Here is a 20394-nt window from a genome sequence, read left to right on the forward strand (position 1 = left end):
AAAGTGAACCCCTACACACATTCCTGTGCCATTTTCACCTAACAATAGAATCATAGAATCATAGAGTTGGAAGAGACCACTAGGGCCATCCAGTCCAACCCCCTGCCATGCAGGAAATCCAAATCAAAGCATCCCTGACAGATGGCCATCCAGCCTCTGTTTAAAGACCTCCAAGGAAGGAGACTCTATCACCCTCCGAGGGAGTGCATTCCATTGTCGAACAGCCCTAACTGTCAGGAAGTTCCTCCTAATGTTCAGGTGGAATCTCTTTTCCTGCAGCTTGCATCCATTGTTCCGGGTCCTGTTCTCTGGAGCAGCAGAAAACAAGCTTGCTCCCTCTTCAATATGACATCCCTTCAAATATTTAAACAGGGCGATCATATCACCTCTTAACCTTCTTTTCTCCAGGCTAAACATCCCCAGCTCCCTAAGTCGTTCCTCATAGGGCATGGTTTCCAGACCTTTCACCATTTTTGTCGCCCTCCTTTGGACACGCTCCAGTTTCTCAATGTCCTTTCTGAATTGTGGCGCCCAGAACTGGACACAATATTCTAGGTGGGGCCTGACCAGAGCAGAATACAGTGGCACTATTACTTCTCTTGATCTAGACACTATACTTCTATTGATGCAGCCTAAAATAGCATTGGCCTTTTTAGCTGCCGCATCACACTGTTCACTCATGTTCAACTTGTGGTCTACTTGGACTCCTAGATCCCTTTCACACGTAGTTTCATTCAGCCAGGTGTCACCCATCCTATATCTGTGCATTTTATTTTTCCGCCCTAAGTGCAATACCTTACATTTCTCCATGTTGAATTTCATTTTGTTAGCTTTGGCCCAGCTTTCTAGTCTATTCAGGTCATTTTGAATCTTGATCCTGTCCTCTGGGGTATTAGCTATTCCCCCTAATTTGGTATCATCTGCAAATTTGATAAGTATGCTTCCAATTCTGTCATCCAGGTCATTGATAAAGATGTTGAATAGCACTGGGCCCAGGACAGAGCCCTGTGGGACCCCACTGGTCACTTTTCTCCAGGATGAAAAGGAGCCATTGTTGAGCACCCTTTGGGTTCGGCCGGTCAACCAATTACAGATCCATTTAACAGTTCCTTTGTCTAGCCCACATTTTACAAGCTTGTTTGCAAGAATCTCATGGGGAACTTTGTCAAAGGCCTTACTGAAATCAAGATATATTATATCCACAGCATTCCCTTCATCTACCAAGCTGGTAATTTTATCAAAGAAAGAGATTAGGTTTGTCTGGCATGACTTGTTTCTCTGAAACCCATGTTGACTTTTTGTGATTATGGCATTGCCTTCTAGATGTTCACAGACTCTCTGTTTAATGATCTGCTCCAGAATCAAAAACGCTAAAACTTTAAATATTTACATATGTACAAGGCAGGTGATGGGGGATGGCAGGGGGACAGCGGTGGCAGCGGCGACAGCTGTGGCTGTGCACTGCAGATTCAGCAAGAGCGCGGGGACCAAAGGAGAGGAGGCATCCATGATGCTGGTGACACTAGCAACGTGCAAGTGGACAAGGATGCCAACACCAGCTGATCACCAGCTGGCAGGAGACCACCATTGTTCTTGGGCAGGGCGGGGGGAAAAATTTAAAGGGGCCTGGGCACTTTAAATGTGCACATATGTTTTCTGCCGCCGGTGCTGAGTGCCGCAGCTGCGCAGCTGCGCATCCGCCAGCCGGCAAAAGAAAAAAAAAAGGCCCGTTTTTGGCTGCCCATGTGGAAGCTGCCTCTCTCTTTGCAGCGTCCTGCGAGGTGGCAGTATGGAAACTGCGGGTCAGAAATGGCCCCAGGTGAGGCGTCTTCACTGCCCCCCATGTGGAAGCCCCATACACCTGAGCCACGCCCCAGGATGGGCGGTCTGGAGGCTCCGTATTCAGCAGAATACACCTCCAAGACGTCTTCCCCTGCCCGTCTGTATCCCGCCTTGGTTTTAGCAAAGGCTTGTGGGAGTATTATTTCCAAAATAAATGGAAAGGCTCTAAAGCTCTTAGCAGTGTAACTTGAAACATCACCACCTTTTTTTTTGGAAATATAGCAATGGTCCGACCTTGGACACAGATAGGCACTTACCCAGTGTTGATCCACTAAATGTAGATTCCATAGTGTAACTATTCAGTATTCCCATTCTCCACATCACAACCCGTCCTGTGCCTTCTTTACACTTTTGGACCTGAAACTTACAGCTGTTGAAAGAAAACTGAATAATATCCATATTGGTCAGTTCAGAATTTGTTCTTAGAGCCAATTTATTTTTAGGATAAGTGTATAATATTTTCTTTTTAGCTGGGCATGATAGTGTGTAAATTAGACACTTGGCATATATTTTGCTTATAAATCTTTCCAGGAGCATGGGCAGGACAAGATCTCCTCTGTCTGAGGCAAGATGCAAAGTGTCTCTTCCCCAACACTGAGTAGGGATGTCCCCCCAACAACTGCAAATGTACACAAGAGTACACACACTTGCAGAGGTGACACAACCAACCAGCTTCTCTCCAGGAGAAGGGTGTCGATGGCAATTTTGCACCCACTCTACCATGGGAGGAGGAGGAGGAGGGGAAGACAGGGAACACAGGAGAAATGGCTCTACTATCCCCTTGCAAGCACCAAGAGGTGGTGGTGGCGGCATGAAGCTGGCTACTTTTAAAATGTGTTATGCCCAGGGATCCTGGCAGTAAAGACACTGTGGGACAGAAGATTCAGAAAATCACCTGTGCTTTGGCACAGGGTACTTCCCCAATCAAACCTTCCAGAGTGCTTGTGCTCCCATAACCCCTGAAAGCAGGGCATTCAAAAACATTTCGTTTCCATACCACCACTATTGTCTTTCCCTCTTACTTTCATAGTAAGGAGGATGCAGAGCTGATGCAACTACTTGCCTCTCTTCCTGCAGAGAGTTTTCAGGGACCTCTTCAAAAGGTGCTCTGTAAAACAGAATGGGCTCTCTTGGCAAGGGGGGGATGATCCTCCCTGTACGCTACCATCTGTGGCAGCTGCCTCATTGGGCCTCATGATACTGCTGGCTCTAACCAGAAGGAATGGCTCCCACTACCTCTAGAATTAGTGTCCCTGATTATTATGGGGTTTTCTACTATCAGCTATGCTTTGATCCTGCCTATGCATAAGAAACTCTGGGACTGGCAGGGAAACACAGATTATTCTGTCTCTTTCAAAATATTAACTATACAATCTCTCTGTTTTAGTGAAAAACCTGGACCAGCAACCTGCTGTTCAAAATGTTGTCCATTCAGCTCTAAAATTGTTTCTTACAGTAAATTTAACAATATATGGGCAATAACATGAAAATAAATCTGATAAACATTTTCAAACATGACTGAAAACACAGCTTCAGAGTAATGGGGTTTCAGGCTGTGCCAGTAGAGAGGAGTCTGGTTCTCTGGATTCCAATAAAGAGTACTCTTCACCAATCTTCCCATACCCTACTGGGGCTCTGCCTGATATTTAGCTGAAATTATTTCCTAGTCAATACCAACTAAATGTGTATATTCATTAATCTGGACAAAGTGTTTCAGCTAATTGCATATTAGAATGAACGAAGATTTGTCTATTGCCTACATTCAGGCCTCACCTTGTCAGGAATATTCTTACTCAGCATTAGAGGAAAGATCCGTTCATGGAGTAACTGTTCTTGTGTATTTTTGTTGTTACAGCCATACATGAAAATATTATTCTTCCGGCTGTGCCCATGAAAGTCACAATACAGCAGAATTTCACGTTCCTCGAGGACTCTTGCAGAGAAGGGGACAAAGAAACCAGGACCCATTTAAGCATATAAATGGGCAGCCAGTTGCACACAAACAACCAGGCAGTGCTATTTCTTTCTTGCTGATGTGGAAACTCAAGCAGTTGGGATAAGCCAGATGAAAATTCCCTAGTGATTGAAAATCTTTAAGATAGGTCTCTAGTTAATTTTGATAAATGAGCAGGTGAATTCTATAGTCCCAGTATACCAGTGATCATTATTATTAAGGCTAATGCTGGCATAATGTCATTTCAATTTCATGTAGTCCAAGTAACAAAGAAAGCGCAACAGCTATAGAAACAGCACAGCAACACTGGCAGACACTCTTACAACTTCACTGTCCATGTGTATCAGCCCTTTCATTTGCCATATGTGAAATCCCAAATCAACACATCCTTCTGGCATAACAATCATGTCACCTTATACACTGAGTACAATTATATTTATGAGAATCCTGCATAGATCAGGGAACTAACTTTTTAGAACACACCCACACAGTGACAGAGCATGTGGTCTGGGCTCTAATCAGTTAGCCATGCATATTCTCAGGATATTGCCTTCTATTTCCTCCTTGCCTGACAAGTTTTGGGTTTCCCCTCTCTCCCAATCATTAATCATCCCTTACCCACAGAGAATGTCCAATTCTGACTGGGTTATTTCTGATTCATCACACCATAAGGTTCTTTTTCTAAAGGTTTTGTGTACTTCAGGGAATATCAGGGTTTCCCCAAGTGTACTGATATTTTCCCTTTATGCATGTATGGTACAATTTCAGCCATATAAAGATTCACACTTGGAGAATGAATGTGCAGATTACTGCATCAGTAACTTAAAATAAATCAAAGCTTGCTCACACATTATACACCGTTTAAAGGGTGATGCTCATATATCAGAATGAGGTCGCTTAATGGTTAAGATGCCAATTCTGACGATCAGAAGATCAGAACGTTGGCATTTCGAAGCCAAATGCCACATGATGGGGTGAGGTCCTGTCACTAGTCCCAGCTTCTGCCAACCTAGCAGTTCAAAAGCATGCAAATGCAAGTATATAAATAGGTACCACTTCAGTAGGAAAGTAAGAGCGTTCTGTAAAGTCATGCTGGCCACATGACCACAGAGTCGTCTTTGGGCAACGCTGGCTCTTTGGCTTAGTAACAGAGATGAACATCACCCTACAGTCGGTTATGACTAGATATTCATGTCAAGGGAAAACCTTTACCTTTACTCTCATATATATACAGTTGCTTGCGCTCTCTTGATTCCCTTTATGCCCTATATTTCACTGGTTCTTCCATAGGTTTCATAATGCAATTGCCTGTCTCATTCACTTGGCTTCAATTTGTAACTTCCTCCCCCCCCCCCCACCAATTCTTTTCTTTTTTCTTATCAAATAAAATTCACTCAGGAAAGAAAAACAGAACATCTGCACAATGTCTTTGGCCTGACAGTGCCAGGAGGAGTATGTCTGGATGGAAGGACCCAGTGCCAGCTCTCATTCCAGCTGTCCAATTGTGCCTCTGTTTTTCTTCTCTTTCCTGAAGTACTTCAGAGATTACTCCCTTGCTTCTCTCTCTCTCTCTCTCTCTCTCTCTATATATATATATATATATATATATATATATATATATATATATATTGTTCCTGAGTTACATCATCACAAACCATGGCTTTCAGTATCTACTCTCTTGATGATATCTCTGTCTTAGGAACTTCTCTCTCTGCTGACCTCACATCTCCAAAATGTGGAGCTCTGAAATTTCAGCTTGCATGACTATCATCCCAAGTTTGATATGCCCCAGAACCAAGGTTTTCATCTTTCCTATCTAGCCCTCCTCAGTTCATTTATTCTCCTTTTGTCTATTGAAAATACAATTCACATAGCTGATGATCAGGCATAAAATCTTGGACTTCTCTTTGACTCTGCTCTCTTCCCTTCTGCTCTCTCACTCTTGGAAGATGAACTGAAGCACTTGGACCGGGCTCTACAGGCTACTGGTTATTCCAGCTCAGACATCAGAAGGGCTGCCAGGCCCAGGAAAACCCAGAGAAGTGAAGACAAGCAGCCACCCAAAGGGAAGGTATTTTTACCATACATCAAAGGAGTCACAGACAGAATAGGCAAAGTGGTGAGGAAGCACAACCTTCAAATGGTTTACAAACCGACGAAGAAAATCCAGCAAATGCTTCGCTCAGCCAAGGACCAGAGAGACCCTCTCACAGCTGCAGGAGCCTACCGTATACCATGCAGCTGCGGAAAAGTCTACATAGGGACCACCAAACGCAGTGTACAAACAAGAATCAAGGAACACGAGAGACACTGCAGACTGGGCCAGCCAGAAAAATCAGCAGTATGCCACAAACCATCCTGGGCATAAAATACTGTTTGAAAACACTGAAATCCTGGACCATGCCAACCACTACCATGTCAGGATGCACAGGGAAGCCACTGAAATCCACAAACATCTGGATAATTTCAACCGGAAAGAAGAAACCCTTAAAGTGAACAAAATTTGGCTACCAGTCCTAAGGAATAGCAAAACAAACACTCAGCAAATGCAAATGGGAAACCATTCAGAGTCAGGGACTTTCCCAGCAGATAATTGATCACCAATTAGCAGACATTAATCCTCTTTTGCATTAGCCTCCCAGCCTGAGGCCGGCCATCAACACAGAACAATACACATGCAAATCACTCCTGCATTCCCAGGCTCACACAGTATATATACACCCAACTTTTTCCAGGCAAAGCATTCTCTGAAAATGCCAGCCACAGATGCTGGCGAAAAGCCAGGAAGAAAATTTTCTAGAACATGGCCACATAGCCGGAAAAACCATAAAAAAACCACCATGCTGCTAACTTTCTTTCAGTTAGTCTCAAGGTGCTACAAGATCTCTTTACATTCTATAATTTCCCTAATTATCTCTCTTCTCCTCTGAAACCTTCTAGCCTATTTCACCAATGCAATTTTTAAAAATTTTATTTAGAGTATTTATACCCCATTCTACAGCCATAAAGGCTCTCAGAACAGTTTACAGATTACTAATTTATAAACTTTGAGGACAAGAAAATGTCAATCTAAAAAGACATGATACAAAAGGAGAAGGGAATGGCAGTGCGGAAGGGGATCAAAACCAGCAAATACTGCTGGTTCTTCATTCTCCAAGGGCAGGGCAGTGGCTTAAAGTCAATACTCCTACTTATATAAATTAAACAAATGTTCAGAACCTATACTAATGGAAATTAAATCTATCAGTTACTATGTACATGCAAATTTCTTCGCTAAAGTTCCAAAATACGGCATTATGACCATACAGGTCTGAATCCCATTCCTTCAGGTGCTAAGATTGAATTCATAAAATATTCTGTCACTGAAGTGAACCAACGACTGGGCCACACAGTACACAGAAAACCTACTCACACGGACAGATACTACTTCCACAAAAATTCCAACCATCACCCTGGACAAAAAAGGAGCACAATAAAAACACTGGTAGACTGCACAAAAAGGATCTGCAAACCCCACTGGAAGATGAATTGAAGCATCTAAACTGGGCTCTACAGGCCAATGGTTACACCGGCTCAGTCATCAGAAGAGCCACCAGATCCAGAAAAAAACACAGGAGTAAGGATAAACAACTTCCCAAAGGGAAGGTATTTTTACCATACATTAAAGGAGAAATGGACAGAATGGGGAAATTGATGAGGGAACACAATGTCCAAATGATCTACAGATAGACCAGGAAAATCTAGCAAATGCTGCGCTCAATGAAGAACAGGAGAGACCCTCTCATGGCTGCAGGGGTTTACCGCATACCGTGCAACTGTGAACAAGTCCACATAGTGACCACCAAATGCAGCATCTAAAGGAACACGAGAGACACTGAAGACTGGGCCAACCAGAAAAATCAGCAGTAGCAGAACACGTTATAAGCCAACCAGGGCACAGAATGCTACTTGAAAACACCGAAATTCTGGTCCATGGCAACAACTACCAGGTCAGAATGCACAGAGAGGCCATTGAAATCCACAAACACCTGGACAACTTCAACAAGAAAGAGGAAACGGTTAAAGTAAACTAAGTCTGGCTACCAGTTCTGAAAAACACCAAAATCAAGGCTCAGCACAAGCAAATGAACACTACCCAGGGTCAGGGGGTTTCCCCGCACACAATGGGTTACCAATTACACAGACACAAATCTCCCTTGCATATCCCCCACACACACACACACACACAACACACTCCAGGCTGTGCCATTCAACACTGTACAACACACAAACTAACTCCACCATTAACATGTAAACCACTTCCTTCTCACACAAGGGTCCCACAGGTATATATACTCCACACACCTCCATGTCACCATGGAAGATGCCAGCCAGATGAAGACAAAACGTCAGGAATAAATTCTTCCAAAATGCAGCCCAAAAAATCCACAGAAAACTATTCTGTCACTCACCTTTTGATCATGGCCCGAGTGTGCCAAATGCATGGAAATGATTCCTTTAATAGTGTCCTGTAGTTACGGTTCAAGTCCCTTCCTGCCAGTGAGCATCGGTAATTTCCCACAATTACCCCATCTGGATTTAACATGGGCACAACCTTGAATATGAAGAGATCCCTGAGGAGCTGAGCATCAGGGGCATCACTTAGGATGAAATCTAGGAAGCCTCTCATCACCCAGGAACTGTTTGTCTCTCCAGGATGGACCCTGGCACTTAGTACAATAGCCTTCTTTGCTGCAGCAGCAACAGCACTTTTGGATGGATTGGTAATAGTGAGAAGGTATACTATGTTCCCAGCCAGACTGTTGCACAGAGGGCGTAGTTTGCAATACTGAGAACAGACTGGATTGTTTATCAAAGTCAAGAGGTAGCGCTGTAGATCTGAGTAGGTGTAGGGATAGAAGTGAGCAAAATAGCATGTGTCATGGCTGTGTGGAAAAGACACAGTCCAGGTGAGGCAATACAGGGTCTGACCATCCTCTGTGTTATATTTATAATATTTGATGTCACTACCCTCTCTCCTCCAGCCAACACTATGTGACCGAGCATCCTTCTGAGAATATAGGAGAGGCTTCATCCCCATATTGTACAGACTCTTGGCTTTCATCAGATTAACAATAGTAAAGCGATAGGTAACATCCTTTCTAGTATTTTGCACTCTGAAGTAATACCACTGTGTGTGCTTGCTAGTATAGAGATCGGTCCGCAATGTGAGTTCATATTCATATTTGCCTCTGAAATATAGAATACAGGAAAAGAAAAATCCATTAGTAGCTAGCAGCAACCTCCTCTACAGAGAACCACTATGTAGAAAAACACCTACAGGCATAACTTTACTTGACTGATGAAAAGCAGCAGGGTAGGTACTGGTAGGTTCCTATCAGAGTCATATGAAAAGAAATACCAAGTATTCAGGTGATCTTATTCCAACCACCGAGAAAGCAAAAGTGACCACGTTTTTTGGCCCATCTTTTTCAAGCCTACATCTCCTGCTATTCTAAGCAAGTGTGCAAGCATGTTTACACATCTGTCACTTCCAACAAGCTACTGTGGAACACGAAATGGAGCATCACATCATCCCATGCTTGGGGTCAGAATGGTTGAACCTGGACAACTTCAACAAGAAAGAGGAAACATTCACTGCAAGAGCTTCATATGTACTCATGGTTCAACTAGGAAAGCTACTTTTATCACAAATAAAAATAAAACTCTTGCATATGCTGTTTTTTATATATAGCAAATATTGTTAAAATATAATCAAACTTACAGAAGTTAAATGGCAAGAAAATGCCAAATACGTAAATGCTGCTTATCAAATTCTGCTAATATTCAAGTATTTTACATGCAAGGTATCTGAAAACAAGATGGACAATTTTTTATCCATGTATAGCATTAATTTTATTAATGAAATATTTGGTACAAGAATTAATATGGCACATATCTGGCAGATTCTGGGAACCGAACTGAGCACATCTTTATATACACACACTTCTGAAAGTGCTAGTGAATTTAGGAAACTAGCATTTATGGTTCTATGATGCTGAAAATAGGATTACATGCTGAATTGGCAGCATATACTGAGGTGAATTCCAGAGGAAATAACTGTTGTCGTAAACTTGAATAACAAGTTTTGTGGCACTATAGAGACTGAACCTGTATGCACAATATTTCTTCTACCATTGATCTGTGGCACTGTTTTAAAGGAACCAGGGCTTCCCTGATCAGTGCTACACGAGGTAAGGGAACAGTAGCAATTGTGTACCACCTTCACTGCTCAAGAACCACTGAGTCTGTAGGATATTAACAGGTATTCATAAATTTAATTCAATCCATGAGATATTCTGACATTTTTGTTTATATAAACTTCAGGTCTCTTCCAGTAACATACATCATTTTATCTGGAGATTCATGGGTCTCTGATGAATTGAGGGAAATCACTGATTAACTGGTGGTAATACACTGCTTCTGGTAGGATGCTAATGGCAAATAATATATTTTAGGCCTCAAACAGACAGGCCAAAATAAAGCTGCTTCGGGTCACTTTGGAGGTATGCTATTTAAATGATGCATGTGTCATAAGAGTCCAGAAGCCGGCCAAAGCCATGCTGAAGTCCTAAGAACTGGAGCACAACTTTAATGCAGCTTCCAGACTCTTGGGATGCATGCATCATTTAAACAGCATAGCTCCAAAGTGACCCGAAGCAGCTTTATTTTGGCCTGTCTGTATGGGGCCATTGTAATGGAAATACAGGCCACACTACCAGTGTAGTAAAATGGTTAGAATAATAATAATTTGGACTGAGGCTTCGAAGATCCAAGTTCACATACAAGTCATGAAATTTACTGGCCTTGGCATGTCACTCTCAGCCTACTTCACATGGTTTGGAGGATAAACTGGATGAGAACAGTCTTATATGCCATCTTGAGTTCACTGAAGGATAAATGTAACTTATTTTTCACTAAATATCTGTTAGTCTTTAAGGTGCTGCAGTATGGTTTTTGTGTATATAATCAGAGAGTTTATCATGTTGTCCACATTTGTCTCTTTCTATAGAACTACCAGAATGAAAGGTCTTGAGAATAAATTTAAAATAACTTATAACATTGTTTCTAGCATTTAAATACAAATTGATAATAAAATATTTGGGAAACAATATACTAAAATCTGTTTGGCTTGTCAAAGAATTGCATTAGCTGGATATGCAGCTCTTACAAGATCTGAGGCATCTACCACAGACATACTAGTACAGTGGGTCCTTGGTATCCACTGGGGTTTGGTTCCAGGACCCCCCCATGGATACTAAACTCTGTGGATGCTCAAGTCCTATTATATACAATGGAGTAGTAAAATGGTGTCCCGTGTAAAAATGGCAAAATCAAGGTTGGATTTTTGGAATTTATTTTTTGGGGAATATTATTAAGTTTTGGATGGTGAAATCTGTAGGTGCAGAATTCATAGAAGGGCCAACTGTGCTATAAAAAGCCATATGAGATGTCTGGAAAGGCAGTGTGGTGTAGTAGTTTAAGCACTGGATTATGACTCTGGATATCAGGTTCAATTCCCTGCCCAGCTACAGAAACCGACTGTGTGACCTTGGGGTGAGTCCCCCCAGTTCCAGAAAATGCCATGGTAGGTTCACCTTAGGGTTGCCATATGTCATAAATGACTTGAAGGCACACAACATTGAGGTGTCTACACAAGAACATAATACAAGTCAAGACAACTGTCAATGGCTCATCCTAAATGCTTTTGTCTCAATTAGTCCCCAATAGCTCTCTATTCCCATATTTCCTAGTTTTACTCACACCCTGACAGCTTTCTGGAGATTCCCACTTTCAAAGCGTGACTCAAATAACAACATGGTGTCTTCTGGGTCTCTTAAACAGTGTGCAGCTGGCTTGATGGATTCTCTTGACCCTCCAACTCGGGAACCAGTGAAATAGGTGCCCTTGGTTGCTGTAGAACAAGAGGTACAACACAGAATTGCAGATCTTGCTCTCAGTAATTACGTTTGTACTGTATACCAATTCTGCAAAATCCATATTCACAAACACTGAGTTCTCCTTAACAAAGAACACCAAACATCTGTAGCAGGCAAAGACAGGGATTTCAATTTGGCTTTCCACATGCTTTTTGTTAACTAGGCAAAACTAAAAACACTGTTACTGTGTGTGTGTGTCCTTTCTGCTGGTGACTGTTGCAGCATGTCCAACTAAGGCAAAATGCCTGGATGCATCATTGCTGATACCCTTGCTCTCCAACAACCCAGAAATTGTTGCATTAGGGAAGGATTGTGAAGCTCACAAGATGGGATGGGGAGATATTATTGGGAGATATAAATATGAAGACCATATTTTAATTTACCAATGTATGTTTATGTGTCATAGGGAATTCTCTGCTATTTCTCATCTGATCTCCAAATCTCCAAGGACTATTCCACCCAAACCTCACTTACACTCATTTAGGGGTAGAACAGACAGGCAGGAAAAAGGGGTTTGAACCTGCATTTTTCTAGCAGTGGTTCAAAATCCCGCTGTCGCACCAGCTGCTCCTAAGGCGGCCTGAATATACATAGCCTGATTGGATAATTTTTTTGGTCACCTCCCTACTATGCATGTGCACTGCCTGTTACTCAGATGCCATCCTGTTGGATGGCCACCCCTTTGATTGGCCACATAGTTGTACCTGCAATTCTTCACCGTTACAGAGCATTACAACATCCGTGTGACCAGTAAAACACTGGCAAAGCATAATCATGCCCCCCCCTACATGCCCCCATCACCCTATGACCCCTCTTGGACTGTCTAGTTTTTGTATGTTGTAATTACACTCATCCCTCCATATTTGTGGCTTTGATATTTGCAGATTTGATTATTCGCGTATTTGATTAATATGTTCTCTCTAGGAATATCTAGGTACTCCAGTGCAACTCTATGGCCAACTTTAACTAAAAGTTGCACTGAAGGACCTAGGGAGTCCTAGACAGAATACTCTACTAGACATTTGTAGCTCCTCCAGTGCAGTTCTATGGACAGTGTCTGTCGGACATTGACCAGAGTTGCACTGGAGGATCTAGAGATTCCTAGAGAGGTGTCCTCTCAGGTAAAAACATAGTGTTTTTGTTATTTAAAGTTTTTCCATATTCACGGGGGTCTTGTGCCCCTAACCCTCGCAAAAATGGAGGGAGAAGTGTATATTCATTGGAGGTGTCACACTTTCACTTTTTGCATTGCCGCCAGGCTCTGTCCTTTTTAAATGCGCACCTGCACTGGTGTGTTTATATGAATCTTTAGGGTTAGGTTAGAAGGGATCTTTCCTTTAAAACCGTTCTGGTGCCGAAGTGTTTATACGTAGGGTCAAAGGTGTGCATTTTCTGGGCTAAGTTGGAATATCCTGGGTTCTTTTTGCTCTGGTTTTTAGCCCTGGAGCACAGCTTCAATCTGGTTTCTGCCCACTTTGGAGGTGTGTGTCATCTAAAACGCCCCAGCTTCTAAGCAGTTTGAAACAACTTTATTTGGCCTGTCTGTTTCACCCCTTATAAAATCAAGAATATTTTTCGGTAGTCCTGCTTTGTTTCCAAACTGTTAGGTACAGAGCCACTTCCATTCAATGTTTCAGTATTTATAATCAATTCAGGGTTGTTTAAAAATAAAATTTAAGGTTAACTTCAGGGTTTACATTTTGCGGGTTTGTACTGTTCACTTCTATATTATTTAGAATGTAATGCCAGCCTATCTATGCAAAATACCTGGATTTATAGAATAGACAACAGTTCCATAATCTTCTCCCACTACATCAGGTGCATATTCATTTCCTGTTGGCTGATAGAAAGGTTCTGGTTCAGGGGGAACCCACTCTAACAAAATACACAATGACATCATCACCATCACCATCACCATCATCATCATCATCATCAGTTTCCAGTTAAATTTATTCAAGCAAAATATTATTCCTAATCCAAGATTAAGATTACCAATATGATGGATAGCGTCCTCAACTACTTCACACTCTATTGGCCAGAGTGGTGCCAAGACTGAATCCTTGCCACTGGGGAGAGAAGAAAGATTCCGAGGCTCTCGTAAGCGCAAAACACAAGGACCCTCTGGATGGTCAAGTAAAAGTTGCTTGCTCTTAAGTGCAGCCTCTGGCATAACTGAACCTGTCAACAAGGAAAAAAAGGAAGTTTTTAAAATTGTTTTGCAGATGTGCAGGCAGCTTTAAGGACTTAAGGATACATTCATTTGCAGTAAGTCAGTTTCTTCCTCACATGAAACTTACAACATACTTACAGAGTAGGTTCTTGTCTGAATTGTGTTTTGTTTTACCTCTCTCGTTGAAGCTGCCTGGTTTCAACACATGGTGAGAGCTATCCTCTCTGCTCTCTGGAGGTGTTTTTATCTGATCTGAGAAGAAATGTTGTTAGTATTATTGTGGGAACCTATTGCATGCACCATTTAGAACTTAATAATTTTATCTGAACTAATGGAAATAAAATCTCTTGCTGTGCTCCTGTTAACTATGACATTACTACCATAAAATGTGAGAAAGAGTATTTTAAAATTAACATTGCATATGGAAAACTGGTGATTTCTTCATAGAAAACTGGTGGCGTTGTGTGTGGGATGTACCATTAATGGAAAAGTTGGTTGCAAGATCAAAAGTTCTAAAAAACGAGACATTTCATAAACCTTTCAAAAAGACCTGGTTCCCTTTCTGGGACTATGGCCCCATACAGACTGCCAAAATAAAGCTGCTTTGGGTCACTTTGGAGGTATGCTGTTTAAATGACACACACATCTTAAGAGTCCAGAAGCTGCACCAAAGCCACGCTTCAGTCCTTAGGACTGGAGCGTGGCTTTGGCACGGCTTCCTGACTCTTAGGATGCATGCATCATTTAAACACCATGCCTTCAAAGTGACCTGAAGCAGTTTTATTTTGGCCTGTCTGTATGGGGCCATAGTCCCAGAAAGGGAACCAAGTCTCTTTGAAAGGTTTATGAAATGTCTCGTTTTTCAGAACTTTTGATCTTGGCCTGTCTGTATGGGGCCTAAGTTAACAACAACACCAATTGTCTGGACCCAACAGCTCATCACTTGGGTTTCTGAAAGGCCATAAGAGGTTTCAAAACAGATTCGTTCTCCAAGACAGTAACAGAAGATCTTTAATTTCTCCTTCTAACTTTTATTTTGGCATTTGAAGCACAGCTTCTACAGTTTGTTTTGTTGTTTGTTGGTGGAATTGCCAAGTTTGCTCTTATTTAATTCATGTATATTGTCTTGACTGAACTTCTACAATAAAATTACTTTATAAAAAAAACTAACACTGTACAACCAGGCCATACGTGTTCATGCCAGAAGTATAATGGATACATTTACCTGTCAATGTCAGGACAAGGAGGGGCTATAATATCAAATTAGGCAGACAGTGTCATTAACACTGTAATCCTAAATTTATTAGCTCAGAAGTAAACTTCAATGAAATCTGCATGACTTGCTTTACAATGGTTAGACTGAAATTATAGGGAAGCAAGAAATTCCTATATTTTATTATACCATTATACTAAATTATATTTTTTCTTCAGTATTATTATTATTATTATTAACCTTTATTTATAAAGCGCTGTAAATTTACACAGCGCTGTACATACAATCTTTTTAATTGGCCGGTTCCCTGCCCTCAGGCTTACAATCTAAAAAGACACGACACAGAAGGAGAAGGGAGTGGTGGTGGGGAAGGAGCCTGTCTAGTAAGATAATACATATAAAATACATAGCAATACAGGAAATGATTCAATAAAACAGACAACAAAAGAACATCAAATAGCAAGTGACAATTATGCAACGCCTGGGAACGCTTCTCTGAACAGTAGTTCAGAGTAGTGTAGTAGTTCAGAGTAGAGTAGGTGTAGTGTTTTTTTAAAAGGCAAATAGCATTTGCCTAACTGAACAAAAGGCAGAATATATATTGGGGGGGAGGCAGACATTTTTTTCTTCAAATAGCTGAACTTGCCAAAAATGATTCCTGAAATATCAACCATTGAAGATGTACTTCAAACCCGCAAAGGTCATCTGGCAAAGTCAGGATGGCTTGTTATAGAACTCAACAAGCAGAATAAAGCAGAACCATCAGATTGGAACTTGTATTCTTACCTCTAAAATAGCCATAATACTGGAGATGCTGATACATGAACTTTTCATAGGGGTCTTTAAGCTGCTGTGAAAGAAAGAAAAATGTCTGAGTAGATAAAAAGCTACTCATATATATATATATAAATAATATTTGACTTTGGCCATGGACAGCAATTTTATCTCATGCCTCTGCTGCTCAGACCCTGGGCTCCTGGTATGATTTTTATTTATCAAAACCTTTATATAATTTATAAATACAAAATAAAACGATGAAAATAAACTCTCTGGATATACCATGTTCCAACATGAAAAACTCCCCCCTCATTTACACCTCTAATGTCAGAATACTCTTGTTCTCCCGTCTTCAGAAAAAAAAATCCACCCCTCTCACCCCACACTGAGATCCTAATTCTTCTATGATGCCACCAGGCTTCCTACCATTCAAGCACTGAAGCACAGAAGCTGAAAGTGACAGATGTCCTGCAGCTCATTAGACATGTGGATTGACTTTTATAGTGACTCACCAGCCCATCAGATGCTGGATCTGCTGGACACATGCTGCTGATCACGCTGGCTCTGTTTAACACTCCTTACAGAGAACCAGAGGGAAGAGTTATTAGTCTTCTGCTGGGCAATAAAAGAAAAGTCTATAGATTCTCAGTCTCCTCTTATGCCAGTGGAGTGGTTGGATCACCCACAAATTATGTCTAGGATGAGAGAGATGCAGGAAGAAACTGTGGCAAAGCAATCATTAGTTAAAACTGGAAGAGGTGGGAGAGGAGAAATACATTGTACTTTTAAAAAGGCATTTAGCTGCCACTGTAGCACGGTGGTTTGAGTGCTGGACTACTGTTCTTCAGACCAGGGTTTAATCCCCAGCTCATCTATGGAGATCTACTGAGTGGCCTTGGGCTAGTCACACTCTCTCAGTCTTAGGGGAAGGCAATGGGAAACCTACTCCAGACAAATCTTGCCAGGAAAACCCTATGGTAGGGCAGGGTAACTGGATGTCATAATCGCAAAGGAAGCAAGTCACCACAAAATATAGGGCATTCCATAAAAATGCAGGACATTACAAAATAAAGGTTTAAAACACTAATAAGAATATAAATTCATTTCATATGGTTTATTTACAGTCCTACTACATACACTGTATTTTATCACACACCCAGCCATATGTTTCTGATGAACTTATCTTTGCTAAAATACCTTGTTGGCTTGTAATATTTATAGAGTTCTAAGCAAGACAAATGCTTAAAATTGTACTTTCCCAGCAACAAACCCTTGACTGAATCTACATTTAAATTATCCTTTTTATTTGTCCATTCTGCCAAAATTAAGCACAGAACCCTTTCAACATTCGCACTGTTGTTGTTACTGCTGTGTGCCTTCAAATCATTTCTGACTTCGGGCAACCCTAAGGAGAACCTGTCTTGGGGTTTTCTTGGCAAGATTTATTCAGAGGAGGTTTGCTGTTGCCTTCCCGAGGCTGAGAGAGTGTGACTCGCCCAAAATGAAAGCTAAACACAGTCATGTAAATGTAAACCCATGCCTCTTAGGTCCAAAACACACTGCAGAAATAATCCAGTTTGAGACTGCTTTAACTGCCCTGGTTCAGTGCTAGGGAATTCTGGGTACTGTGGTTTTGAGAGACATTTAGCCTTCTCTGGCAGAGGGCTCTGGTGCCACAATAAACTGCAGTTCCCAGTGTTCCCTAGCACTGAAACAGAGTGGTTAAAGTGGTCTCAAACTGGATTATTTCTGCAGTGTGTTTTGGACCTTAGTCATACTCAGAGTGGAGGACACGTCCTGGAGGAAAAGGAGGACATCTAGTCACTCTGGTCTGAGGGTTGTCCTAAGTCGGAAACAACTTGGAAGGCACACAACAACAATAAAGTACGTAGAGAGATGTTGTAGCACCCTTGAGAGTAAATGAAAGAAAGAAACTGGCAGCAGGGGCTTTGCTATAGACTTCAGTCTGCTTCCTCCAAATGCATCTGAGGAAATAGACTTAAGTCTATGGAAGCTCATGCTGCCAAAAGGAGATGTTATGCCTTTGTTGTTGTTCAGAGACACAGCAGCGTTAGTGTGTAGAATCAGTGTCTGGAGAGAGAGGCCTTGTGGCACCTCTGAGACCCACTGACAGAAAGAAGTTGGCAGCATGAGAGCTTTTGTAGGCTTCAGTCTGCTTCCTCAGATGCACTGGAGGAAGCAGACTGTATCTGAGGAAGTAGACCGAAGTCTATAGGAAAGCTCTCATGCTGCCAATTTCTTTCTCTCAGTGAATGATAGAATGATAGAGTTGGAAGAGACCGCAAGGGCCACCCAGCCCAGCCCCCTTCTGCCATGCAGGAACTCTCCATCAAAGCATCCCCATTGACAGATGGCCACCCAGCCTCTGCTTAAAGACCTCCAAGGAAGGAGACTCCGCCACTCTCCGAGGAAGGAGTGTGTTCCACTGTCGAACAGCCCTGACTCTCAGGAGGTTCCTCCTGATGTTGAGCTGGAATCTCTTTTCCTGGAGCCTGTTCTCTGGAGCAGCAGAAAACAAGCTCCCTCCCTCCTTCCTCCCAGAGGTGCCACAAGGCCTCTGCACAGACTGATTCTAGAGACTAACAGGCGATATATCTCTGAACAGCAACAAAGGCAGGACGACCCCTTTGGCACAGATCCAACCAACAGACCTCCAGGCTTCGACCCCAACAGCCTGAGAGGCTTCTATGGCGGCTTTTGCCACTGGAAGCAACTACCGCCCACGGAAGTGGCGCTCTCTACTGAGCCTCGTTAACGCGGCAGACAGAGAGGGAGGGAAGGAAAGAAGGGCCCCGCTGCTTCTCGCGAGGGAGAGCGGCCCCTACCCGGGCGCCGGGAGCCAGCCAACCCCTCTCCTCTGGGACACTCCGTATCCTAGCAACCCGCCACGCCGACCTGGTGGGTGGCGCGCGTTTGTTCATTGGCTGGCCGGGAGCGGAGTGGCAGCTGCGCCAGCCACTGCTGGGAGAGAGAGGCCCTTGGGAGCGCGCGAAGCCTGCGCCCCTTCCCCCTCCTCTCCCTGCGCGCCTTCCGTCAGTTTGGCTAAAGGTTGGCCTTCCTGCTTAGTTCAATTCTTCATACACTGGTCCTTCCGTATTCGCTGGGGTTAAGGGCACAAGGCCCCCGTGAATACGGAAACACCGGAAATAGCAAAAACGCCATGTTTTTTTAACCTGAGAGGACACCTCTCTAGGAACCCCTGGGTCCTCCAGGGCAACTCTGTGGTCAGCAGACACTGGCCCTAGGACTGCCCCGGAGGAGCCACAGAGGCCGAGTGGAGCCTTCTCTCTAGGGACCGCTGGGTCTTTCAGGGCGGCTTTCGGTTAAGGGGGACCATAGAGTTGCACTGGAGGACCTAGATGCTCCTAGAGAGGACATATTGATCAAATCCGCAAAGATGGAGGGATGGCTGTATTTACTTTTACTTCTATGACACCATTCTTCCCCCTTCTCACAAAAAAAGGGGGGACCCAAGGCAATAAAAGATAAATAAACCATCACAATAGAAATCTTTAGTTGCGACCTTAGGCCAAAATGGGCTGCAGAAATAATAATAATAATAATAATAAGTATATATATATATATATATCTCCCTTCTCCCTCCCCATGAGGACCGAGGCAGTGTGCAATATATGCATAAAAGTACAGCAACATAAAATGCACCCATAGTCCCTCCCACCAACACAACAGTTGAAATTCCCTTAACAATAAAAATAACATTTTATTTATTTATTTATTTATTTCCAATATTTATATCCTGCCTTTCTCTCGCAGTCCAAGGATTAAAGGCAGTTTACAATACATTAAAAAAAATACAAGATTAAAACTTTTGAATACAAAGGTTAAAAAATAAACACTACTAACTACTAATAATCTAACCTGAGGCCGCTTTAACTGCCCTGGCTCAATGCTAGAGCATGCTGGGAGCTGTAGTTCTGTCAGACATTGAGCCTTCTCTGTCAGAGACCCCTCTGTGGCCACAACAAACTACAATTCCCAAAAGCCCCTGGCACTCAGCTGGGGGTCAGTTAAAGCGGTTTCAAGATGGATTATTTCTGCGATGTCTTCCCAAACTTTGTGACATAACCCATACTCTCTCTCTCTTTGAAAACAAAACGAAACACATCAAAAAAACCGAAACTGAAAAAGAGTAGACTTCATAGGCGTAGGCATGTGAAACCTGAATCAGTATGCAAAGGGATCTTGTAGCACACTCAGAATTCAAGACCAGGAAGGAATAAAAAGATGTTGGGTGCAATACACAGAAGAATTATACAAAAGAGATGACAGAATGAAGGACATAAGGAATGAACTCCAAATTCTGAAAAACGAGGTAGAAGCTGCAACAAGAGAAATGGCGAAAAACAAATCACCAGGAACACATTGACAGAGTCAACTCTAGTGCTAACCAAGATATGTCAACAGATATGGAAAACAA

The 20394-nt window shown here is 42.4% G+C and overlaps 1 protein-coding gene across 11 annotated transcripts in view; it reads right to left on the reverse strand.

The window, feature by feature from the left end:
- Window positions 1-19043, reverse strand: part of AGBL2 (AGBL carboxypeptidase 2) — a 44558-nt gene extending 25515 nt beyond the window's left edge. For 2 of the 11 annotated variants that reach the window (XM_042446041.1, XM_042446031.1), the window contains exons 1-10: window positions 18782-19043; window positions 16448-16630; window positions 15945-16008; window positions 14084-14197; window positions 13768-13953; window positions 13543-13650; window positions 11600-11750; window positions 8248-9027; window positions 3616-3775; window positions 2100-2226 (exon numbers count right to left, since the gene is read on the reverse strand). In XM_042446041.1, coding sequence (XP_042301975.1) covers window positions 2100-2226; window positions 3616-3775; window positions 8248-9027; window positions 11600-11750; window positions 13543-13650; window positions 13768-13953; window positions 14084-14197; window positions 15945-16008; window positions 16448-16480 — 1723 coding nt within the window. In that variant the 5' untranslated portion in view covers window positions 16481-16630; window positions 18782-19043. Of the gene's footprint in view, window positions 1-2099; window positions 2227-3615; window positions 3776-8247; window positions 9028-9135; window positions 9171-9277; window positions 9408-11599; window positions 11751-13542; window positions 13651-13767; window positions 13954-14083; window positions 14198-15944; window positions 16009-16447; window positions 16631-18607; window positions 18751-18781 lie in introns of those variants that run through there. The other 9 variants (XM_042446035.1, XM_042446037.1, XM_042446032.1 and 6 more) reach the window with 9 other exon arrangements.
- Between the last annotated feature and the right edge of the window lie 1351 nt (window positions 19044-20394).

The sequence above is a fragment of the Sceloporus undulatus genome, chromosome 1 (genome assembly GCF_019175285.1).
Source record: "Sceloporus undulatus isolate JIND9_A2432 ecotype Alabama chromosome 1, SceUnd_v1.1, whole genome shotgun sequence".
Taxonomy (NCBI): Eukaryota; Metazoa; Chordata; class Lepidosauria; order Squamata; family Phrynosomatidae; genus Sceloporus; species Sceloporus undulatus.